Source organism: Aptenodytes patagonicus, chromosome 9 (genome assembly GCF_965638725.1).
Source record: "Aptenodytes patagonicus chromosome 9, bAptPat1.pri.cur, whole genome shotgun sequence".
In the NCBI taxonomy this organism is placed as follows: Eukaryota; Metazoa; Chordata; class Aves; order Sphenisciformes; family Spheniscidae; genus Aptenodytes; species Aptenodytes patagonicus.
The window spans coordinates 665,753-690,702 of NC_134957.1; the positions used below are offsets into that span (position 1 = coordinate 665,753).

The 24,950-nt window shown below is 53.2% G+C and overlaps 2 protein-coding genes across 6 annotated transcripts in view; both read right to left on the bottom strand.

Moving 5' to 3' along the window:
• DLG3 (discs large MAGUK scaffold protein 3) overlaps nucleotides 1-785 on the bottom strand; it is an 80,623-nt gene extending 79,838 nt beyond the window's left edge. For 4 of the 5 annotated variants that reach the window (XR_012996059.1, XM_076346853.1, XM_076346852.1 and 1 more), the window contains exon 1: nucleotides 711-785. Coding sequence is in view for 4 of the 5 variants with exons in the window: in XM_076346853.1 (XP_076202968.1) it covers nucleotides 711-726 (16 nt within the window). In the remaining variant the exon portion in view is untranslated. The remainder of the gene's footprint in view (nucleotides 1-710) is intronic. The other variant, XM_076346855.1, reaches the window with a different exon arrangement.
• Nucleotides 786-1,231: 446 nt separating this feature from the next.
• Nucleotides 1,232-13,058, bottom strand: GDPD2 (glycerophosphodiester phosphodiesterase domain containing 2). The gene is made up of 16 exons (XM_076346862.1): nucleotides 12,912-13,058; nucleotides 10,037-10,185; nucleotides 8,771-8,874; nucleotides 8,604-8,697; nucleotides 8,293-8,352; nucleotides 7,826-7,924; nucleotides 7,344-7,437; nucleotides 6,758-6,903; nucleotides 6,172-6,254; nucleotides 5,474-5,624; nucleotides 4,713-4,928; nucleotides 3,714-3,865; nucleotides 3,199-3,346; nucleotides 2,880-2,962; nucleotides 2,413-2,441; nucleotides 1,232-2,122 (listed from the first exon to the last, which is right to left on the bottom strand). Exons 2-16 carry the CDS (start codon nucleotides 10,148-10,150, stop codon nucleotides 2,070-2,072), a joined length of 1,626 nt encoding a protein of 541 aa, XP_076202977.1. The 5' UTR covers nucleotides 10,151-10,185; nucleotides 12,912-13,058; the 3' UTR covers nucleotides 1,232-2,069.
• Between the last annotated feature and the right edge of the window lie 11,892 nt (nucleotides 13,059-24,950).

The following is a 24,950-nucleotide window of genomic DNA, read 5'->3' on the forward strand; positions in this document are numbered from 1 at the left end:
GGTCATTCCTGACCTTATCAGCAGAAGCTAAAGAAGCAGGTGGAGAACTGGGGCCACCACACCAGGACACAAAGACTGCGAACCTGGTGTGAACATCCCACCCCAGTCCAGGCTGCACAGAAAGAGCGGCATGCACCCTCCGCTGACCCCTGCACTGCTGGCCACCAGCACCAGGTGACAGCCAGCTGGAGCAGGGGAGCGCTGGCCCTAGACCAGCAAACCCAAGGAAGTGCTGTGCCCCCAGCACAGGGAAGAGACTGGAGCACCCTTCCTGCAGCAGCCAAGAAAGAGCATGTGGTGGCCAGGGCCCATCTCACCATACCTCAAGGTACAAGTCCCACTTACAGGAGGTCCTTCCTCGCAGGGCCCACACCCCCATACCTGCCCTCCCCACAGCACCCGAGGGTGCTGCAAGCACAGCATCCCATGGCCACCCACTCTGAGCCACAGTGGCACGAGGATGTGTCCCACAGCCCAGGGAGGGCGTGAAGCCGGGGCACCCGGTCCTCAGGTCTCAACCCCGGGGGTGCACCGGGCAGGGCGGCCCGGCCCGTGGTGGGGAGGGAGGAAGGGAGGGAACTGCCCGGCAGGAGCGCGGGGCACCGGGCGCAATCCCTGTGCCGGTACCGGCAGGGCACACTTGTTGAGCGCGGCGGGCCGCGGATGCCCGGCGCTGCAGGCAGGGCAGGGCAGGGCAGGGCGCTCCTTACCTTCCCGGCGGATCATCGCTCCGCCGTGGCCGGCGGCCGCTCCGGTAGGTGCCAGCCCGCGAGCGGCCGAGCCGCCGCCCGCCCCGCGGGAACCGGTCGAGGAGCCGCCCCCCGCCCGCCTCCCGCCGGCACCGCCCTGGCACCGAGCGCGCACCCGCTGCTCTACCCCGGGGCGCGGCTGCTCGGAGCCCGCCGGGCTACCGGGGCGGCTCGGCGTGCGCACCCCGCCCCAAGAACCCCGGCAGGCACGCCCGGCTCGGCCTCCCCTCCCTCTCCGCTGCGGAGGGCCCGGCCCGGAGGAGCCGCTCGGCCCCCGGCACCGCTTCCCCGCGCTGTCACTAGATGGCACGGACGCGCCGCGGATCCCCGCCTGCCCCGGGCCGGTACCGGCTGGGCTGCGCTTGCCCCGGGGCCGGCAGGGCTCCAGGCGGCCGGGACCCGCGGGTAAAGGTTAGGGGGTGCAGGGGAGCGGGAAAGGGGGAGGAAGCAGTTATGCCCAACTCAACCCTTCGGGGTCTGTCTACCGCTCCGCTGATTTATTGACATAAATAGGTAGGAACAAGTAAAAATGACCCAATCCCCCTTTCCAAGTTCAAGGCCCAGCTGCAAATTGACTGATGCCGAGTCCCACCACTCCCCTCCCTCGCACACCTCTGTAGCCTTGCAGCAGCAGGGGTGTGACTGTAGTCCAGCCCCAGACACCCTCCACCCCCAGCCCCTGCTTCCTTTCCCTCCAGCGCAACAGGCACTAACTGCTGCATGGGGTGCCAGCACCCTGGCCCACAAGCATGAAGCCAGCAGCAGCAGGGGCAGGACTTATGTCTAGCATGGGGGTGGGAAGAGCTCAGCTCCCCCTCCATCTTGTGAAAAGCCACCCCCCCGCACCCTCCTTCCCATTCCTCAAGCCATAGGGCAGGGCAGCCCCCAGAACAGCAGCACTTTAAACAAGCTTTCCCATCATTGGCTGTAGAGCTGCTGCTGCTGACAGGCAGAGGCTGCCCCTTTTCCTGCACCAAACAACAACTCAAATCCCCATTACTCTCCAAATCCCAGGGCAGAGGTCTTAGCCCCAGCACTGCTGGATAAGTACTCAGCCCCCAGACACAAGCCAGCCCCAGGAAACCACTGCAAAGGCTCCAGTTCCTTGCTGACAGTGGGAACTGGGAACCCACTTCCAGGTTTTTTCAGCTGAGGGCAGTTGTGCACTGCGCAAGGAACCAGGAGGACTATGGAGGTCGGGAAGCTCAGGAAGGAGTCTGCAAAGGAAAGGAGCCTCAAAGCTGGCCTGAGGAGTGCTCCCCACTTGAGCTGTGCAGGGCTCTGGCTGCCCCTCCCCATGGCTGATGCAGGCCAGAGGGGTCACTCTTGCATCAAGCTGTTGATCTTTGTGAGCAGCACATCCGTCTCGGACTCTGGGGAGACAGAGAAAATAAAAGTCATCACAGGCAGCCACCATCCTGCAGCAACAGGCAGAGTGGCCTGAAAAGCAGGTTTGAGGAGACTTGGGGAATGTGGGATTCCCCAGCACTGTCCCACAGGGCTGTTTGCTAAAGGCAGGACAGGAACTCCCTGGGCTGGGATTCCCTTCCCTCCCCTGGCCATCCCAAACCGCTCTGTCATGTTTGGCTGGAGAAAGCTGCCTGCCTGTCCCGCAGGCACAGCCTGGCTCCAAGGGAGGGAGCTCACATCCATGCGTACTCACCCACCGGCTGTCTCCTCTGGGAGCACCTCCTAGGAGATGGGATAGGATCGATGTTAGCATGTCAGTCTGGCCTCCCCCTTCTGTCCTCTGAGCTTCTAGATGGAGACTGTGGGGCCCCACAGGGATCTGCTCTTGGTGCCTGCAGCACTGGTAAAGGAGCAGGGCCAAGGTCCCCCAGCGTCAGCCCCCCAAGCCCTGGGGTGCAGAATGAGCGAGCAAGTGTGAACTAAGGCATCCAACAGCTCAAGCAAGGGTCAGGCCAGATTTTTAGCTGCAGCCTGGTGATAAAAGCTGCCTCCACACACTGCTGTCTCACTTAGCCAGACAGGAGAGGACCCCCCAGGATCTGAGTCCAGAGAGGGGTGGCAGCAGATATGACCGGGTTTGGGTATGTACCAGCCACCCAGGGCACACTACAGCCTCCCCCAACAGACTTGCCCCGGGAGGGGGAAAGGGATCAAACGTACTTCAGCAAGAGGAAGGCCCAGAGGATAACAAGGAAGGAAGCGCAGTCTACAACAATCCAGATCATGAGGTATGTGCTGCTGGGCTGCAAGGCAACAAGACAAGCCATGAACACCAGCCAGGGGTGGTGTGCTGGTGGTACAGCCCAGACTGCTGTGCCAGTGGTTCCTTCTGCAGGGTCACACGTTCCCATGCCAGCACAGCACTGAGCAAAAGCCACCCTCCAGGCAGCTGGCTGCCCACGGCAGCTGCAGAAAGGGACCCACAAGTGCCTGGGGCACAGGGCTGTGGGGCAGGGTGAAGGATGGAAGGGTCACTTACAAGCAGCCAGATGGGGTGTTTCATCTCCTTCAGCACCTGACAGGCGTTGGTGGTGACAGAGCTCACCCCAGAGCACCACAGCACAGAGAAGAGCCAGGGCTGGTTCACCACGTACAAGTTGACAGAGATGTTGTCCTGGCGGTACTGCCTGCATAGGGACAGCCGTGGTCAGAGCAGCAGACAGCAGGGTGCCGGCACACTCAGCACACAGCCAGAGAGGACTGTATGTCTGGGATGTGATCCAGCATTTGCAGCCATATGGAGCAACTGTCTGGAGAGCCAGACGCAGGGCAGATTTGCTGGCAAGGCAGAGGACTACAGCCAGCTCCATCCCCTGCACCAGCCCTGCCTGATAAGGCATGCTTGTCCACATGGCTGTAGCAGACACCCTGACCTTCACAGCAGTGCGCCAGCACTCAGCCTCAGCTGGCCCTCACCTCTGCTGGCCCCTGGAACAGAGCTGGGACAGTGCCCAGGCCCCACAGCTCCCAGGCTCCTGGGCAGAGGGCTTTCACCTGATCTCCTCAGAGCTCATGTCCTGGTAGGGCAGATTGACATGCAGCAGTGGCTCCTTCTCATTCTGGAGTCTCTTCCGGCCATAAACTTGCTGAATGCCTGGGGCTTGCTGTTTGACCTGTTCCCTGAACCCATCCGGCAGCCAGAGGACCTAGGCAAGAGCCAGAGAGCACATGCAGAGGAGGTGCTCCAGAGAGCTTTCTCTCTTCCAATATTTCCTTGCAAGTCCAGGCACACATGGCCTGCTCAGACAGCTGCTTCCTGCCCCCCTCCATGCTCAACTCCTCCATGAGGATCTCAGCCAGGACAGTCTCCTAAGAGCTTGTTCCAGCCAAGAAGTAAGCACAACAGACCCCACTGAGTGGAGAAAGCAGTTCCTGCCTAAGCAAGCTGCAGCAGTTATGTCCTTTCTGGGTCCTTGAATGGATCAAGCAGTACATCCTTTTGGCCCCAACTCTGCAGCAAGAATGCACCTTGGATCAACACTACAGTCTTTGCTGTCTCCCCTCCTGCTCTGCATTCCCAAAAAGCCAAGAAGGGAAAGTGATTTGGGTGCTAATTCATCCCCACGTGTCCTGTGCTGCAGAGGTTGGATGAAGTGCAAAGGCAACACAGGAGGTTGCAGAAGGAGTCCAAGAGCTGCAGGGAGAGGTGTGGCACAGTGCTGGGAGGTGGAAGCCTGAGCACGGTTTTCCTGCTCTTGCTAGCACTGTTGGTCCCCTCCCTAGACTGAGTCACTGTTTACACACCAGGGTGGCCAGTGCTGGGGAACCACAGTATTTGGAGGGGTCTGAAGCTGTAGGCATTAACCCCTAATTATTGGCAACTTCTCCCAGCTAGAGAATCCCATGCCTGGACAGGGTTCCCCAACAGGGCTCACATATGGGGATGCGGTGTATGGGGTGGCAGGGATGCTCAGTGGGGTTGGCAGGGCAGCTCCCACCACAGTAGGGGTGTGACAGCAGGCCCGGGCAGTGGTGGGGCGGTGGCCAGCTCACCTGCTGTAGTGGGATGCCCGACTGCAAGATCACTTCCAGGGTGGCATTGACAAAGCTCTGGTAGTCACTGTGGTTCTCAGGCCGGAGGTCGAACATGATGGAGATATTGCTCTGCTTGGCTGCCTCTAGTGCCTGTTCCAGGGACGGGATCCTCTGTTCAGTTACCTGGTAGCGATCGCCAGCAGAAAGACTCTGCACAGTGGGAAACGGCCTCCGCTGCAACGGTGAGAGAGAGTTAGTCATCATAGGCAGACCCCCCATAAGCTTCCACCTCCCAAACTGGTGCCCGTCTCTGGCTCTCAGTTTCCTACATGGCCTCTCCACATGCTCTCCAGTGCAGACAGGCACAGGGATCCTTCCCCTGCACAGCCATGGGGCACCTCTACCCTTCTCCCCACTAACAGCACAGTTCAAGCAGCCCCAACACCTGTGGGCATTCAGAGCAGCCCAGCAGTTGGTTAGTCACCATTTGGGAAGAGTCTTGCCACAGCTGCCTCCAAGCCCAGGCAGGCTGTGCAGCTCAGAGCAAACACATGAGACATCTCCCCTCAAACCAGCCTCCTCTGTGACTCAGCTGAGGAGTCAGAACAAACCCCAGCTTGGGGCATAACCGCACCCAAGGGATTTGTGCAGGCGTGGAAGTGCTTCTGCACCCTGTCCAGGTGTCTGCCAGGACCAGCGCTGCAAAGGGAACCTTCCCCAGGGCAGGGCTCATGCTTCACCCATAAATCCCTGACCAGACGCCCCAGGGGCATCCTGACCTCCAGGAACCAGCTGCCAGCATCCAGCTGCTGGAGGTCTGTCCAGTTGAAGGTGGTGCTGTTCAGGGCAGCCCTCTCAGGGAACACAGCCTGCACGTTGGTGGTCCTGGTGAGTTCCTCGTCATGCATGAGGAACGGGACCCCGTCAGCACTGGCAAAGGAGCAGAGGGAAGTTCTGTGTTGCAAGCTGTTTGTCTCCTATCCCTACCCTGGCATTTCTGCCTTCTCCCAGCCACCCTGCTAGGGTAACCCCCACCCTCATGCCTACTTGTGGTCCTCTACACAAAAAGGTGAGAGTCTGGAAAGCACAGAGCACCTAGAGACCAAGCCAAGAACCAAGTAGTTCCTTGCTCACTGCAACAGCTGTCCCCATAGCAGGATTGCATGAGATGAACTAGAGCCAGGGTCTGTTTTCCAAGCAGTGCCTCTCCCCTGATGGTGCCTACCTCCTAATGCCCTGGAAGGCAACCTGCGTGGGGAGGACAGAAACCCAGTACCTCTCCCAGATCATTGGGACACCAAGCTGGAGCCAGTCCCATACTGGGAAGGGTGGGAATGGCAGAGCCTTTTGAACAGGGCTGCCTCCAAATGCAGGCTATATCAGTCTTCCAGGTGTGTTCCAGAATGCCCCATGTGGAAGGTTACATCCCAGGATACACAGGCCCCTTCCTCCCTCCAAGTCCCTGCTGCTCCTTTACCTCACCATGACGTCTGTCTCAAAGACTTGCACATCACAGTCCACCGCCTTGTGCAGTGACATGAGGGTGTTTTCGGGGGCCAGCTGGAAAAGGAATGGTGTTAGTGCAGAGGGCATGGGTGGGAAGGGACAGGAGGCAGGCACTCACCTTGCCTGGCTGCACCCAGCAGCTTGGTTGGGCTCTAGGTCAACCACAATGAGACTGGGGTGACCCTGGTAGGGTGGGGGATGGAAAAGGGCTGGGTGCAGACAGCCGAAGCCTGCCTAGTCCCTGCTTCCCAGCCCACACTACACAGCCAGGCTTTCTGCTGAGAGCTGCTTGCCCCTGGTGCATCAGTGCTCAGCAAGCAGCTCTGCCCTGTGACTGCTGCGTCCACCCTCCTCACCCATCCTCCAGCCCTGCGCTGCCCTGGCTAGTGTGGGGACCCCTCTCTACTGGGCTGGCCAGAGCTCATCCAGACCTGCAGCAGCAAGGGTCTGATGCCAGTGCCCCACAGCCAGGCACAGCCTGGCTTTTGCTGGCAGAACAGCCTGTCCCATCCACCCTGATCCACTGTGCCAGGACACTGCTGGTGCTGGTCACTCACCATGGGGGCTCCTCGGTGGCCAACCAGGGCTGGCTTGGGGGGCAGCTGGTTCTCCTCCATGATGCAAGGGGAGGCAATTCCCAGGGGAGCCAGATACAGCGCGATCATCACTGTGCAGTACACAAGTAGCAGAAACACCTTGAGACCTGCAGGCAGAGACAGAGAAGATAGAGGGGTGAGGTACAGAGGAAGTATTTTGCAGGCTGTTAGGAATAAGCCAAGGCTGCTTCATCTGGCATTAACTTATGGTTGCCCTAGGTCAGGCATTGCATCCCCAGCCTCAGGAACACTGCAGATTTATTCTTGGCCCACTACGTGTCCTTGCACCCCAACCCAGCACTTCTGCAGGACTCAGTCTGCCATCCATAGCCCTCCTTCAGCTGCAAAGCAGTGAGGGCTGAAGCTGCACCAAGGGCTGGGCATGAGAAGCAGCAACCAAGAGCACGCATTACTACTGGAGTCCTGGGGACCTGTTCCCACTGCGCCAACACTCTCTGTGCACCACTGCCACCAGTGCCACTTGGTTGGGTGGTAGGAAGCAGGGCACCAGCCTAGGGGGGAAGTGGAGACCTTGAAGGGGGATTACCTGTGCTGCGGGTGCGGTAGATGAAGGTGGCCAGGGGCCAGGCAAGGAGCGTCATTCCCCCCACAATTCCAATGTGCAGGAAGGGACCTGTTGCCTGGGGAGGCAAATGCATGGTGTCAGCCAGCACCAGCCCAGCCCCTGTCCCCAAAATCCACATACTCCAATGCCAGGGATCTGCCACTGCAGCCAGCACCACTGGAAGAGACACAGTGCCAGGCAGGGAAGGACAAGCTCCTGGGGGGACTGAACAGACTCCCTGCTCCAGTCCAGCCACCGTTCATCACCCTGGCTGCAGCTGCTCCAGGCAGGACTACAAGAGCAGGACGAGCACCTTGCCTGGCCACGCAGCAGAAGTCAAGGGCAGGGAGTTAACCCCCATGGCACACAGCCATGCTGGGGGCTCCAGTCACCACCCTTCAGCTCATCCCCACAGGCCAGGTACTGGGTACAGTGGAGGAGTCTCTGGTATTGAGGTGACTCACCTGCAGGGAGATACGTGCACTTCTCCACTCCTCCGCCCACTTTATTCCCAGCCCTGTGAAGGCTGCAGCCACCACCAGGGCAGTTAAGATCAGCAGGGTCTGTGGGGCAGGGCACAGGGCAGTTAGGGGAGCACACAGCATCCTGCAGGTCAGCTGGGCTCTGCCCTGGCAGGGCAGGCAGAGTCCTCCTCATTCCTTCCTCCTGAGCCCCTGCAAGTCCTGAGACCTCATTTCCCACATCTGGGTTTGCAGCTGAGCTCTGTACCCCGTGCTTTGAGCAAGGGGAATATTCCCATCCCAGAGACGTGTGGCTTGGGGACTAACAGCTGCAGCTCAGCGGGGACACACCACACAGCCACTCAGTGGGGTCACAGCAGCCGTACGCAGCCCCAGTAGGCTGGTCACAGCTTCCCAAGGTGCAAGGCAGCCAGGGCAGGCACCAAGTCCCTGCACCCCCAGTCTCTCACCTTGTGCAGCCAGTGTAGCTTCAAGGGCTGGCCGCAGAGCTGCAAGCACAAAGCAAGGACCTGTGAGCAGAACAAGGAGATGTCAGAGCTGGGTTGTACCCCACACCTCAGCCCTCTAATGGCACAGGACTCAGCCACAGTAGCTCTGGCCCCCTGACACAGGCAGGGTCTCCGGCCATGCTCAGGCTGATACAGCTCCAGCAGGCTGGATGCTGCGGGCTCCACCTGGCTCTGCACAGGACATGGCAGCCAGCCTGTGCTCAGCACAGCTCCGTACCTCGGCTAGCCCAGGTGGGATCAGTGGGGCTTACCAGCAGCACAGCTGAGTAGGTGATCAGCACAGCTGTAGCTATGATCAAGACCAGGGACCAGTCTAGCCACAACTTCCTCTGCTTGAAGATGAACCTGCCAGCAAAGGGGACAGTCAGAGGGGCAGAGGAGACATGGGGAGCAAGGCTGGATGTGGGATCCTACTCACTCATTGAAGTTGTGGAAATCATTGAGAATGATGATGGCGAAGTAGAGCCACACCAGTGTGAAGAGGAAGACACAGAAGAGGAAAAGGAACCAGCTGCAGTCACACTGAAAGCCAGAGATGACAGCTATGCACACATCTGCGGGGCACCTAGCCCCTGGCCAGGTTGTTGAGACCCCTGGGGAGCACCCAGCCTGCAGCAGGGTGCACAGGGGGTCACAGCAGGCACTGGCCTCACGGGTCCAGGCATTGAGCTGCCCCATGGAGAAGGAACAGAGCTCCCCAGGAGAGGTCTTTTGGCTGGACCCATGCTACAAGAAGATGGACCAGCATCTCCTACAAGCTAAAAAGCTGCCTACGCTAGGCTGGGGAGGACAGACCCTGTGGCAGGACTGCCTCCGTTCCCATGCAGCAGCCCCTGGAAGCAGGCTGGGACTTTGGACATGGGAAGGGGCAGGGAGCCAGGCCCTGTTCCCTTCTAGCTGGGTGATCTGTGGGCTGGGTGGAGCAGGGTGCTGTGCCTCAGAGCTGTCATTGCAGTGGTGAGCCTGCAGACTGCTCCTGCCTGCCCAGCCAAAGCCAGATCCAGCTTCAGGGTCTGCAGCCCCTAGCCCCGTATACATGGGGAGGTGAGGGATGCCACAGGTGCTGAATGGGACACCCAGCAGCCTGGACCAGCTCGCACATTCCAGGCAAGACAGGACAAGCAGCGGCACAGCCGCTCCCATGGGAGTTGGAGACCTCAGAGAATCCCAGGGCCTCACCCCTCCCAGATTACAAATTGCTGGGGACACCCCCTTCCAGCACCCCATCGGCAGGGGCCGCACCCAGCCCAGGAACCGTGCCTCCCACGTGCCTTGCCAGGCATTCAGCACCCCAGGACCTGCCTGCCACGCTCAGCCCTCAGGGAGCACAGCGCTCTGCTCCAGGCACACGCGAGCCCTGACACAGATGCATACTTGGCTGGGCAGGGGACGGCCACGGCTCAGCCTCGCTGCTGCCAGTGTGCTGCTCTACCCTTGTCACCCAGCAGGAACAGACGGTTCACCTTCTCACTGCTCCAGGCTAGGGCAGTCCCTGGACAGAAAAGGTGCCAGATAGCACCCCAGCTCTCTTGGGGCTCAGCCCTGGGGAGCAGGACCAGTGGCAAGGGGTCAGCAGCCCAGTGTCTGGGCTGAGCCCCCCAGCCGGAGCCCTTCCTCACCCACCACTCTAAGCCTCCCACACAGGGGCTGGCCAGCCCCAGCTCAGCATCACCCATGGTATCACCTTGGTGGTTCTCAGGCCCTTCCTCTTCTCCTTCTTGGTGGTGATCCACTGGCAGCTGTAGAGGCAGAGCAGGCAGGTGGCACAGGGGCGGCAGCAGCCAGGGGGGTCTGCCATAGCTCTGAGCTGTCCCAGGCCAAAGGTCAGGTGTCCTGCAGGGGATGCACACAGCACGTTGGCACAGACCTCCCAACACACACCGCCCCCTGCCCCATGGGGGTGGGGCACTGCAGGTAGCCTGGCAAGCGGCTGCCCGAGAGCCCTGGGACATAGCGGGGCTGCTGGCCATGTCCCGAGGCAAGGCGTGGTGCCAGGGAAAACGGGAGCCCAGAGTGCAGCCCAACCTGTTCAGCGGGCTGTCCTGGGACCCTTTGCTCAACCAGCCGGAGCAAGCCTGGAGCTGGCAGGGAGCAGGGCCTGCTCCCCAGCCCAGGGTCTGGTGCTCCACCTGGTAGCCAGGAGCACCATGCAGGCTCCAGGGGCCGGCAGCCTTGCCAGCCAGCTTGACACAACCTTGCACACAGACTCCCCGGGGGTAGTGCAGCTGCAAGGACCATGCAGCCCCATGCCGTAGCCTGGGGTTCCTGCTTTGCTGAGGATACGTGCAACAGCCTGGGAAGTACCCGTCCTCCTCTGTAAGCCCACGTCCCCGCTGAGGCAGCGCCATCCTGGCAGCCCTCCAGCTCAGCTCACACAGCAAGGAGTCCCCAGGGGAGCTTGAGGAGCTGCAGCTGAGCAGGCACTGGACAGTTGCTGGTCCAAGTGCTGCGGGGGGAAGAGGGGGGAAGAGCAGCAATTATGGGGGGAAACCCATTGCTACAGCTGCGGACACCCAGGCTGGGTGCAGGGCTACCACTGGGTTCCCCACGCACTGGGAAGGGGAGAGGGCCAGGACACTTTGCTGTGGTCCCCAGATTCTTGGTGCTTGGCTGGAAGAAGCAGGGACCCCCAAACAAGGTCTCCTTTTATCTACCCGAAGAAACCCATGTTTATTACCACTTGCCCTGCTGCAGAGCTCCTCCCCCTCCTCATCCCAACCTCCCCAACAGGCCAGGCACCCCATGCAACACTATCACCCTGCAGATTAAGCCAGAATCTAATTTCACTGCGACCACTGAGCCAGGCATGGGAGCCAGCCGACCACATCCTCCCAGCCACATCCTCTCCAATGTTGGAGGCAAGGGTGTGCCTAGCAGGGGCGCGTCCCATTCCAACCTTGGGCCCTGGAGAGGGGGAGCAGAGCTGGAGCAGAGCTAGCCCAGGCCCTCCCAGCCCCAGCCAGCCACACCAGAGTGGCTCTGCTACTCCCTGGCTATGGCCAAGGTCAGCCTCATCTCCCCCCGTGACACAGCAGTACCCCAGCATGGCACCTCACTCCCAAATACCACCAGTGTGTTGGTCTCCAGGGCCGGGGTGCAGAGTCTCCCCCAAGACCCATGCAGAGCAGTGGCCGCTGGGGCATGCACAGCCAGGTACCAACCCAAAAGCAGGACCCCTAACCTGCCCAGCCAGCTTCTGCAGGCTGGGGGAGGTGTGGGGGCTGCCATCAGCAGGTACAGCCAGCCCAGGCGCAGGGGATGCTGAGCAGCACAGTGGTGCCCACATCCGCTGCCCCCTCCATCTTCTAGGGACTAGATCAGCAGCTGTGATCTGCTCAGTGATTGCACCGAAGGAGCTAGCCCTAACACAAATGCAGGAAACCGTGGGACCAGACAGTTTCCCTCCCTGATGCCCAGGGGCTCTGGCTGCAGGCTCATGACCCTGCTGTCACCAGAAGCAGAGGCATCACTTCCACCAGGGAGCAGCGGGCTCAGCTGGCATCCTGTGGGACTTGCCCTACCCCCCCCTCGCTGCTCACACAGGCAGAGCACCGGTGCCAGCAGCTGCTCAGGGAAACCCTGCCACCCCCCCAGCTGGCTTCCACGCAGGGTACAAAGTACAGTAGGAGTGGCTGTAGGCACCAGCTGAACTTCAGCATTCATCTGCTCTGAGAGGCTGTTGCTGCCAGGACTGGAGCTTAGCAGAGTAGTGGCACAGGACTGGCCACAAATCTACGCTACTGGTGCTATCTGGAGGGTTTGGAGGGAAAATACCACCCTGTTCCCCAGCTCAGAGTGGGACTGCAGCAGCAGCACCAGTAGTTATTGTGCAACACCCCTGTACAAGGCATAGGTCCCAAACAGAGCTGGGCTGGGCACGCAGCAGACCCTGCTCAGCTTCTGCTCCAGCTCCAAGGGGAGAGCTGCACAGTGGGAGCAGGGGGGTCCATCAGGGCCAGAAGGAGCCCTCCTTCAGCTCCCACCAAACAACCCCCACAGCACACCCCCAGCCCTAGTGTGGGGTCACAGGGAGCTTGAAGGGATGACAAACCCATTGCTACAGTCACTGACACGGCAGCATGTGCTTGCAGCCCCACAGGGACCTTTGTGCCCCAGGGGTGCTGGCACAGGGCAAGCAGGTGGCCATGGGCAGGGCAAGACCTCCTTGCCCTTGTGGAGCCAAGCCATCCCAGGCTGCGTGCCACTGGGCAGGTCAGCAGGAGCCGACACCTAGCCCCACTGTCCCCTGACTTCACAGGAGGGAGGGCAGAGCTCCTGGGTCAGCGTGGGGAACAGGGTGACCCCAGAACAGCAAGAGCAGCACAAACACCCCACATCTGCCCTATGCAGTCAGCCCTGGGCTCCCCATCCCCGCTCTCTGGAGCGTGGCAACAGCACGGGCAGCCCCTTTCCTTCCCCCCCTCAGCCGCATGCAGGGCCAGGACGGTCACCCCCCTTGCTGCTCTGCCAGCTCTCCCACAGCTCCCGTGGCAGTGTGGCACGGTGTTCCCATGGCATGGGCTGCCACCCCGGGGCAGCCAGCCAAACGGGCAAAATACCTGCTCCCTGCGGACGTCGGGTTCCCGCAGCTGGGACGCCGTCAGGCCAGGTGAGTGCTGGGGCTGGGCTCTCAGCTGGGCGTCCCCGCGCAGCAGAGCCCTGCTCTGCTCCTCTGCTGCCTGCTCACACCCTCCTGGGTGTGTTTGTGGCCCGACAGGGCTGCCGATGCCGCCTGCAGGTTTGCACAAGCCGGCAGGGGCGGGCTGCCCGTAGCGGGCAGGGCCGGGGGTCAGGGCGGGCCCCCGCCAGCGGCTTTGTGCCCCGCTGACCCCAGCGCAGCCTCTGCTTCGTGGCCGCTGGGAAAGCGGAGAAGGGGCCCAGGGGGGCGTCACACGCCGCAGCAGAGGAGTTTGCAGGCAGCCCACGCTCCAGACGGATTAAGGCTGCAGGGAGAGCTCCAAGAGCGGGGAAGGCAGATGGAGGCAGAGTTTCGTGCATTGCCGGGCCTTTGAGCAAGGGGCTGTGGGAGCCCCTCTGTCAAAAGGAGACTTTTCCCTTCCTTGCAGAGGAAGCCTGGGACAGACATATCCCAGGCCACCACAGCTGGCCCAGCTGACGCTCACTGGGGCATGCCTTGAAGGTGGAAGCACTGTGGTAAAAGTGGTTTCTTGTCTTGAGCCAAGAGAAATGCTTCAGAGCAAATGCATCTGAACTTTGCTAAAGCAGCAGATGAAAGGAGGCTCTGAGACAGGGGCCTCATGCCACCTGCAGATGGATGGGGTGATGCCCTCCACCTCCCCAGCTCCCTCCCTGTGGCACTGCACAGCTGTGTCTCCCCACCTTCCGCTCCAGGTCTCGGCAGAGGCGCAGCCCCTGGTGAGCCAGGATGCAGGACAGGCGCTCGGACATTTCCATATCAGTGACTTGCACCATCGTTGCCTGGGATCTCGGGAGACCTCTGTGATCTCCTGCCACTTGCAGAGGAGCCAAGAAAGCTGATTTATAGGGAGGTGATGGCATCCTGCAGTGACACAGCAACTGCCAGGCTAGGCAGAAGCCTCAGCACTCACCCTCACAGCTGATCCTATTCCACACCATTATTAACAGCTTTGGCACAAATCATTGAACAGCTCCATGAAATGTGCTGGTCAAGTACATCTGCAAGTCCTTACCAGTGGAGGGTCTGGAACACTGCAGGAGGGATTGTGTAATAACACCCATTGCTCCACACCTGAAGGAGTAAGCTGAAAGCATTGCAATGGCCAGGAATGCCCCTGGGATGAGCAAGCAGCCCTGCACCCCAAATTTTGTCAGCTGTGAGCAGCTAACGGCAAGGTTCACCTCCCGCATCTGCGTGCTCTGCCGGCTCTGGCACAAACCAACCATGGTGCCATGGGGCAGAACAAACCCATGGGCGGGGGTCTTCCCAGTGGGACTGTGCCCTGGGAGAGCCCCTGGGATGCAGAGAGCCCGTTTTACCGGATTAAAGATATTTAGTGCTGGGGATAGGGTTGCAGATTGTAAGGAGATGAAGAAGTGAGCCCTGGGGAGGGGTGAAAGACCACTTAAGCGGAGAAACAGCTTAACCAGTGTGGAGGAGAAAACCGAGCATGAATAAAGAGACCAAGGTGACACTGGAAGAGGGGAGGTTGGAGTAGAGCTCCTGGAGACCCAAAAGCTGTGGATTTTAGGGGTGTGAGGCAAAGCTAACAGAAGCAGTGCCCCTCAACCACAGGCAGATGGAGCAGCAGGACCGGCGGCTCCCCCAGAGATCCCCCCGGGTACTGGCCGCCGTCTGACCGCGCCGGGCGGGAGCCCCCTACTCTCTTGAAGGACAAACTTCGTCGCTACGGAGGGAGCGAGGCCTCCGGAGGCCGCACCGGGCCCTCGCCAGGGGAGCCCCGCAGGAGACGGGCGCGCTGCCCCCGCCGCCTGCAGCGGCCACCTCTGCCCACCAGAGGGCGTCGCCGCGCTGCCGCCGGCGCGGTGGCTCTGCCGCCCCGGAGCGTCGCCCTGCACTCTATGGTCCCGCAGCCCCTCCCGCCGCCGGCTCATGGCCGGGCGGTGCGGTCCTGGCCGACGACGCCCGGACACGGGCAGCTACAGAGAAGGGGAGCGGCGGCAGGGCCGCCATTCCCGTGTGAGCGTCCGGCTTCAGCCCCGTGGGAAGCGGCAGCCATTTTTGTCCCCGCCACGTGACGGCAGGAGGCAGCCATATTGAGCGAGGGCAGCACCGTCGTATTGGTGCCTGTAGGGGGCGGAAGCCATTTTGAGTACTGGCACGTGCGGCGGGAGACAGCGCCACCCGCGCGCTGCCCGCTCAGTGCCGGCGCGCAGGTGCCGGCCGGCGCGCTCGGCCTGCGCTGCCGCCGCCTCAGCGCCCCGGCGGGGCAGCCTCAGCGGTCCGTTTCGCTCCGCGCCGGCACTGCCGCTTCCGGAGTGGCTGCCCCCGCCAGCCGCTCCCTCAGATGGCCCCGGCTCCCGGGAAGCTGCGTGAGGGCTCTCGGGGCAGCTCGCCGTCAGGCCGCGGCGGCCACACTCCCGCCGGGAGCTCGCCCGGGAGGCTCCTCGGGCTCCCCCTTCCACAGAGGCGGGCCTCGGCTGGGAGCTCGCACAGCTGCAGGCCCCCAGAGCACAGCCCTCGCCAGGAGCTGCCTGCCACCTCAGATGACTCGGGCTCAGATCGTTTTGATGTTGTAAAAGGCCAATGGAGGTGACATATGGCAACATCTAGTTTGCTTCTGTCTGCATTTTAGGTCTTCCTGTAGTTGATGTTTACACAATAGGAGTCAGCAGCTCACCGAGCTGAACTGCTGCTGCTTTGTGATGAGGGAGATCTGCCTTGTGCCACCTCCGTTCAAAGTAAGCCTCACCGGAGGCATGGGTCCTGGCTGCCTGAGCCTGCCACGGCACAGGAGCGCAGGTCAGGGTTTCACCAAAAGGAAGAAGCAGAACTTAACGGATGCTTCATGGCCGAGTCCATCAGACTGCCATAAACAGGGGCATCCTAGGCATACACTGCTCTGCCTCAGATGCTTGTCTGATCTCCAGGAGCTAAGTCATAGTTGAACAGTTAAAGCTAACAACTAGAATGCATTGTCAAGCTAGCTTAGCTCTACAGCTGTCTGGCCGTGAAGTCGGAAGTGCCAGAATTAGTTGGGAAGACGGCAGAAAATAATGTCTCTGTCAGCACAGTTAAATCAGCTCATGCACAACATCAAGAGTTGCATTGCTGTAAGTAGGGTTTGTGCCCTGCCTTCACTTGTGAACAGTCCCATCTGTAAGTGTTCTTTTAAATTCTAGTAACAGTATAAAAACAAACACACAGAGGAATGGTCTAAGTGAGCAGAGAAACTTATGTTGGTATATTACAGTTCAGCTGAAGTTATCTCCCTAGACTTAACTTGGGGAGCAGAGAAGGTATTTTCAACATATGGAAGTGACTTAATGGCTTTATGTTAGGTTCTTGTTCGTCAACTGAACCACCAGTCACAAACAAGTCTTTTCAGAAAAAGATGTAAGCCACTGTTTCAGTTACTTCTGTTTTTCACTACGCTGCGTGTAATCTACAAGAAATATGGTTTTTAAGTTTGTTTTAGGAAATGTTTTCCCTTTATGTAATCTCCTATAGGACTCAAGACCTGAGATAAAAGGGTAAGGCAACACAGGTTTCTGTAACCATTATTTCAAACTCTCTCAGCTTGTAATGGGCAACAAAAATTTAGCGTATCACCATTCCTCTGCTGTCAACACTTTAAAAGCCCATGGCGCAGACTGTGCTTCCACCCCAGCTAGGAGCTGACCTACATAAACTGATAGGCCAAGGCAAAGATCTCTCCATCATAAATCTAAAAATCCCTACTTGCTGATAATCTGCAGTAATATAGAACTTGCTACATTTTGAAGCTATCTTGCATAGGCACATTAAGAAATTAAGTTGTTAGAAAGAATACTGAACTACTTAGAAGGTAAAATGCCTACTTAAGGGAGGGTATATGGATCATGGCACTAGTCTCAATGGTTAGGGTTACTTTTTCCTAAAGGCCAGAAGCTTATAAGGAATTAAAGTCTGTGGTGAACAAACTTTGGATCAGGGATTTTTCTTCCCAGAAGTAGGCTAGTTAAGGAGATCAGGAATGCAGATTGTGAGAGTATTGTTCAGCATGAGAAAAAACTCTGTGGAGAACTGCATATTTCAGCTCTTACCACTGAGTTTGTATGATATGAGGCAAATCACTTGACCCAAACTTTTCAGGGGTGGTCCTTATAGTTTTCATTTCCTATGTACTTGAAAACAGCACGGGGCTGATTTTCAGGAGTGCTAATCATTCATTGTTGTAATTGAGATGAATGATAGGAGCTTTGAGGATCAACTGCTAACGTGTTAAGAGTTCAAGCTGCACAGTAACAGTAGACCTCAGATTGGGCACTGTACCCGTGCGGCGCTTAGCCCCGCTATTTTCATAGGAATCTAATACCCCTCAAGGGTTTATGGAGATACATTTATTAATGTAGGGAGAACACAGACTTTTACAAGAGCACAATAGAAAAGCAGAAGGTAATCTGTTCAGTAAGCATTATACTGTATACATATAGTTAGGAAATTATTTTTTAGGCATAGTGTCATGGCATATCTAAAGTTGATAAGGCAAACAAGACTTTTCTTGGGCTCCCTGAAAAACAGAGGAATTCAAACAGGCAAGTCCTGCTTTCATTTAAAAAAAATTAGTTACCAGATTCTGATACTTCTGTCAGAGATCTGTCCTGTAAGATTCACATGCTATACTTCATTGATGATTTCAAGGACTGAAATAATTTTTCTTGTTCAGGTGTAGCTTTTTCTTTTTGGAACTTGAACTAGTTTAGAATTTGAAGATGTTTATCATTTGCCATTTCCTAGTTGCTTTATCATTGCATACTTAACTGAAGCCACACAATAACAAACTGAAACCAAATCTTAAGTATTACATTTAAGATACAATAGAAGGGATGCTCACAGGGTATACTCGCATGCAATTTTGCGCCTTAAACTACATATGTTTGGTTTTTGTATCATCTACAAAGGAAGCTGACTAATTTAATTACAGCAGAACTGTTTTTCTAGTTAGTCCATTTCCTTTATAGGGATAATTAGCTTTACTGGAAGTTAAATTGTAGGCATAACTTACTGAATGGGGCAACACTGATACTGTGTAGATCTGGTTCCACTTGCTCTGCATTGAAAAACATACCTAAGCAGTATCAGTGGTTTTTGTTATTTTCTGACTGATATTTTTTTTTTTTCCAGAAAAAATATAATACTTCCCTTGTCAATAAACAAAAAACTACTTCCCTTGTCAATAAACAAAAAACATCTGCCACTTCCGTTGTTCTACTACAGAAACTTTTGTATTTAGCCTTTTTTTGTTGTTTACTTTTAAGACCATTATTTTTGCACTGGGATAATTCTTTGCTATGGAGTGTTTGCCCCTGACGCATCTCTAATTTCTGTTCAGAGTTATAGTTACTGTAGAACAGCATTTCCCCCCTCTTTCAGGATATAAAAACAGCTGCGAGATCACTATGTTAAGGCATACTATGGAACACAAAATCTATTTGTTGCTTAAGTTGCCTTTTTTCCCCTCATTGTTTCAGAAGCTTCCATGAAGTCATTATTGCTCACTGATGTTGCTGTCAAGTCACATACTTTGTTACAGCATTACTGACGAGCTAACAGCAGTCTAGACAGGATAAGACTCTGGATCAGTGTTCATGTCAAAAACAAGCTTAAGTACTTGACAAAGAAAAGCTCAACTCTCAAACTATAACAAGTACCTATTAGGATACAGCCCAAGCTCCCAAGCACCTGACTTTTAAGTGCTTGCTTTGTATTCAAGTATCAGCACATAGTGGTTCAAGTCAGTCCTTGCTCAAGGAATACCACTTCTGATCCCCCACTAGCCTTATCACTCATGGGATTCTATCCTCTCTACTCTATAAATCTAGGCAGAGAGAACAAAGCCCTCTTACATGTCTGTTGTACTATCACTTCCCTATTCTCAGATAAGTTATTTGGGGACAAATAACACTTTTGAGAGTCATGATGTGCTGCAGCCAGTAATACTCACATTGTACTTGCAGTGCTACTACATTTTTCCTCCTAATACCTACAACCTGTTGTTATCAGATGCTTCACAGAACTATTGGAGCCTTTCCTGCTGTCTTAAGGGAGACAATTCATTTATATTAGACACTTCTATAAAAGCAACTTTCCCACATGTATAACTTATCTACATCCCATATTTTATAACTGCTATAAGCTATTAGTTCAAATACTAAAAAACTACAAACCCCCCAAAACTGGCACACTTACCAGACAGAAGCAGCTTCTTGTTTCAAACTCTCTAGTTTATATAAGCAGCAGCTGTTTGCCATTGCCAAATTTATAGGACCAGCCTCCAGAGCACTGTGCTGAGGGTAGGTTTATATAAAGGGCCCTTGCTAGGGAGTGGTGAGTAATCTGGTGGGGAGGTGGTGTCTGTAGGCTCTTGGGGTTATAGCTGTGTTGTAGTGAAGCTAGTAGATAGACTTATTAACAGAGATGTAGTTTTTATTTAAAAAAATAACACTTCTAGTCTAGAATAGTTCATTTAACTTTTTTTGTTCCCTGTAAGTGTAATTTCCTAGCTGTGTTCATTTATGGCTTTTTTTCTTGTACCTATTTAAGGCCTTTTCAGTCATAAATTTTGGGTAAAGGCTCTACTGAATTGTTTAATGCAGCTAAAGTATTATAGTAGTTAAAGAAAAAAGGCTTTAGTACTGTCTACCATCTGTTTTCTTACTTGACTGTTACAGATACCTACTGTGAGTATCTAGAAGGGCTCTGTTTTGGCAACTTCTATGTGAAACTTTCTTCTGAGCCTTTAACTAGTGCAAAGGGTTGTGGGGGGTTTCTAGCTAGTGGTCTGCATTTGTATTTTTTCTTTGTATTTTCTCAGAGCTACTATGTAATCAGTATCTCTGGGGCTTGCTGTCTAGCTGCCTGTGGTTTCTCATGTTCAGTGTTTATGGACAAAATGCTTATGTTTGGGGGGGAAAAGTGTCTGCCTCTCAGACTGTAGAAGGTGTTTGTGCAGTTGTGAAGATAACATTTTCTTGACATCACGTTGGTTGAGGGAAAAAAAAGGCTCTTTTTGCATTGAAGTTAGGAAAGTGCAATTATAACCTTTTTTGTCTTGCTTCCTGTGAGACCTTCTTCTCTGGAACCTAGGCTGCAAGAGACACTGGCTGCTTTTTCAGATGGAGTGGTTAACAGCATGGAGAGGCTTGAGTTTGTGGCTGAGCTGTTCTGATGAAGAGTTGCTGCTAGAAAGTATAGCAGAGAGCTATTTGGTTATTTGTTGTTAGCTTTATGACAATGGGAAACTGAATTTCCTGTGGTGGTGGCAGCTGTAAGGCAGAACTTCAAAATGTAAAAATCTTAGGCTGCCAAAGCCCCTTCTACAATAGTGCTTTGGCTTCTACCTGAGGGACCTGCTGCAAATGACTGGTTCTGGCAAATGAGGGCTAGGTCTTGTAGCTTGTGCAGGTAAATACTGTCTAGAATCAGTGTTTCTCTGCTCTCAGCTTGAAGTGGCTGTGCCTGTTTGAACCTTTAGAATAGCTAAATACCCTTTCCAATGAGCAAAGAGAATGTGCTGTGGGAATGTATTAACAGCTTAAATGACTTGTACTGTAGTATCTTGAATCTGTGTATGTATGGGCTCTCTCTGTTGGAGATGCATTCTTAGCTGCTTGGGAAATGATTTTCAAGTAGGCATGTATGTGATCCTTTCTTTCAAGCTTATTAGCTCCCAGCTTATCTGGAAGCCCGCCAGCTTGTTCCTGCTAAGTTCTAACTGATGATTGGAAGTAATGCTAGAGTAAAAAAAGTCATACTTCTAGGTTGTTCTGCTTTTGAGTCAGTAAAAGCATCACAGATTCAGATGTTATTAAGACCAGATAAATAGTAACTTCGGATGTAGTGGTACTTAAAACAGCATGTGTATATCTTTGGGACTCAGTGGATTCAGGTGGGTAGGATATATAGGCAGGAATATGACACTAATGCTTACCTATAATGAACTTCATGCTTTTTTTTGCTTAGCTACTTCAACAGATTGGATTATTATAAGCAATTAACTTACCATGTGCCTATCTCTTCAAGGTGTTCTTTGAGCTTTCTGAAGTATTGCTAGCTTTTAGTTGTGCATTGGCTAGCTGTCTGTTTATTAGGTGGTCATTTGCCTAATTGGTTTTGCTTCCTTTTTGATGGCTTACCATGGATCAGCTTGCATGCAGGCATGGATTTAAAGAACTTCTGGATGATTTTCAAACAACTACTCATTGTTCTGCACTTGTACCTCTTGAATGACAGTTGTTACTTTGTCTGGTCCTTTTTTCCCCAGCTTGCTTATATTTCACTCAGATGCAAAGCTCCTGCAGTTAACTAGCTTGTGCAGTTAAAAGACATGCCAATTGCTTTCCCCCACAATGTAGCTTATGATAAAAATCTTAATTCACTTTTATGCCCAGTTAATAACCGCCCAGTTAATAACCGCCCAGTTAATAACCGCCCAGTTATTGCTGGGTTTTGCTGTTACATTAAGTATTTGATCCTGTGTCCAGAACAGAACGTAACTTGCATTAGGAAATGAAAACAGGCTTGTAATTCTTGCTCCTATGTTGCAGCAGACATGCACTAATACTAAGAACTTCTAGGCATCCCTGTGAAGTGCTTACTAAATAAGATACTTATACAGAGATCTAACATCTATTCACAGAACTTACCTTTATTTTAAGAAGGTGCTTGAGTGCTCAGAAGAGGTTCTGTTCTTGTTTGGCAGACCTGGGCTGGTCCATGACTTACAAGTGCATGGTGGGTTTAGAATTTGTGAAGCTTATGAAGACGGTGCTCTGCCTTCTTGATCACTGCAGGGTGGTGCTGATGTGGGAGGATTTGTTGTCTAAAGTCCTTATCTCCTGCACTGGGAAGAAAAGAAGCATACCTGGAAACAAGTCTTAAGAGCAAGTCCTGAGAGGACCTTCAATGGTTGAAATGGATACTGAGATGAAAAATGCCACTCTAAGTTTGCAGCTGTCATACTTGGAGCTACCATCACAGACTGTACCTCACTGCATTAGACAGCTATAGGATGAAGGTGGTTGTTGCCTCAGGTACTTGCACTGCTTGCCCTGTCAGATACAGTTACAGATGGTTATGAAGAACTGAGAATATGCATAGCTCAGCATGAAGGGCATTTGTCTTGGCACTCTAGCTGCTTTGTCACTGTCAAGCTTTGTTTCTAGGTTCTGCAGAATTATACAGAAGCTGAGTGAGTACTGCATGTATTTGAGCTGGTCCCCACATGTGAAGGCTAGCATGGGAGAAAACAAAACATGCTTGTTTGCAAAACAAAAGAAGTGGTGAGGAGAGTATAGGAGAATGCATTCACAATGAATATAAATGGAACAAGCCCAAAACAGGGATGCAGCAGTGACTGAAGCGTAAGCTGACAGTTCTAGTTGTGTGGTAAAATGTTAGGAATAAAACTGCAAAATGTAGTTGGATATTGCTGAGACCTTGTGTCCAGACTGAGCTGTGTGTGACACTGGCATTCTGCTCCTGAAATGCTGTTGGTAATCAGTGGTTTGAAAAAATAGTGGAAAGCTTGCAGAAAGCTTTTGGGGTACTTTACAGTCCTCCTGGGGACTTTTGGAAACCCAGGATTAGATGCAGCCGTGATCTAGTCTGTGGGTAGCAGGGGCTACTCTGTAGTTCCCACTACAGTGTAGTCCAAACTGTCCCTCCCATGCTTTGTGGTGCTACAGGGCTGCTTGCTAGGTTCTCCTTATCATCTTTGTTCACTTTTGTGAACAGGAATTGCTATGTTTGAACTGGACAGCTGAATAAACTTTAGGGAGTGTTAGACAGCTTAGGCTAATCTTAAAACAGTGCTAACTGCAAGCTCTGATTTATTCCTGTTCTGTTCTGTTGTAGTGCAAATACTTGTGCTAATTTGCACTGTTTTGACAGTCACTTCTGCAATATATAAACTACTTTCAGATGTCTAATTAAATACTACAAGTATCCTGACTAGAAATGCTTTAATCTAATAAGAATACTACTTGAGGTTACTGCTACCAGAAATTTATTTCCTTGTGTTATTCAATACTTGTATTCTCATGACATCATCAGCTGGACTGCTAAATGCTGTTGATGAAACCTTTTTTCTAACTACAAGCATGTTATCACATCAGTCCTACTCTAAATATTGAGAAATACAGACTTCGCAAAAACAGTAACAGGTGAGAAATTCAACCCATGTTGAATTCCAATAGACATTACCAAAACTCACAGCATTATTTGAGAGAACAGGTTTTGCTGTAAAAGCACAAGTCAAAGTATTTAATGATTAAAAAATGAGGGACGGAAGAGACTTTTCAAAAGAGTGCTACCTGGTACAGAGACAGTCAATTCACTGAAACAAAAAGGTCAGAGGAGTGAGTAGAAGTGATCAACATCTCATTGCCCAGGCTGCAAGTATCATTTCTTTGGGAAGCAGTACTGTCATGTCCTGGCTGGTGGTGGGGAAAGCTACTCTTTATCTGATTATGGAGCCTTGGAGTATTATTATGGAGAATGTGAGTCTTAACCTTGATTTAACTGGCATAAGTGGGTATGCTGTTCAAAGAAAAAAATCTTGGGATCCTGCACTTAGGAGGGATAGATGATGTAGATATTAGCTAAGCATGGCAGTGTGAAATGGGAGTTGCAGAATTCTTGGAGGAAGGCATTTGGGTTCTTTGGTTAGATTATGGCTAGCTGTACACAGCAGCAGATTCACAGGTTAAACAAGCAAGGTCAGCAGATCAGGAAATGGCTAGAGGCCTGTCCAGTAATCCACACATGCAGTGAGGATATAATAAGAACAACAACACAATTCATAATGCTAACTTGTAAACAGAAAAGGCTGTAACAAAACCAATGAAGGCTATACTAAAGAAGCAGGGATAAGAGCATTGGACTTGTCTGAGCTGCTGTAAGAAAGGAACTTCAATGTCCATGATCCAGTGGGTAATCCATTCTTGGGTGACTGCGCTGTTTGTCAGTAGGCTGATTTGAGTAACTGATCTTGGCTGTCTTAATCTCATGCTTGTTTTAGTCAATTATTTGCTTTGACAGATAGCTGATAGTCAGGTCTCTATTCCAGCTGAAAGCATTGCGCCTAAACTCCCGGTGGGGCATAGCAAGGCTGCTGTGTACTCAGAAAACTATATAAAGATTTTCTCTAAATCTGTTCAGATTTGTAGTGTTTCAAAGTGAAGCTTTTCATATGCTCTAGAGCAATGAATCAATTTTGTTTTTAATGCCCATATATGCAACTTATCTCCCCTAACTTTGCTGTCACTGAAATTGCCAAAGGTGTAAGTGAAGAGTCCTGAAAAGCAGACAAGTTCTATTGCTAATATTAGAAATAAATAACTGTAAGTGCTCTAACAACTGCTGGGCTGTACTAAGCTTTACTGCACAAAAATAACTGTCCCAGTTGCATCTTTCTTGTTTCTCTTATAAGTTTAAGTGGTAATTTAAAAAAGATTCCTTTAAGAATGCCAGATCTCTCATCCTCTCTGTGTGTGTATACACATGCATATATAGGGGAGGAATAAACTGTTTAAAACAAAGCCCTTTCTTTGGGGGCAAATATTTGATTTACCTGGGAGAGAGTTTACCTTGAAGGGCTGCCCAGAACAATGGGCTATGCAGCAATGTGATGTTCTTTTTGCACGTCACACTCTTTGTTTTAAGATTATTTAGCACATTTGCTTGAATCAAGCAGAAAACGGCAGTCCCATCCCATCTGGCATGATGCATTAATTTTCAGCATGCTGAAGGCAACTCACTGGTTATATGCAGGTTTCCTTGTACATCTCTTGTGGTTTGGGAGAGCATGTTGAGTATGAAATAGTTAGACTGAATAGTTCCCAGCTGAGAACATCTGTAGAGTATGTAAAAGCTGTTGATACTCTACTCTTTTATGCTGATATTAACTAATGCAGGAGATGGTAGTGAAAGTGAA

Coding starts and splice junctions, on each gene's coding strand:
- GDPD2 (XM_076346862.1), bottom strand. CDS start 10,150: ATGGCAGACCCCCCTGGCTGCTGCCGCCCCTGTGCCACCTGCCTGCTC. Junction 8,875..10,036: donor AGGGCCTGAGAACCACCAAG/GTGATACCATGG, acceptor TCTGGCTTTCAG/TGTGACTGCAGCTGGTTCCT. Junction 8,353..8,603: donor CCTACTCAGCTGTGCTGCTG/GTAAGCCCCACT, acceptor TTCTGCTCACAG/GTCCTTGCTTTGTGCTTGCA.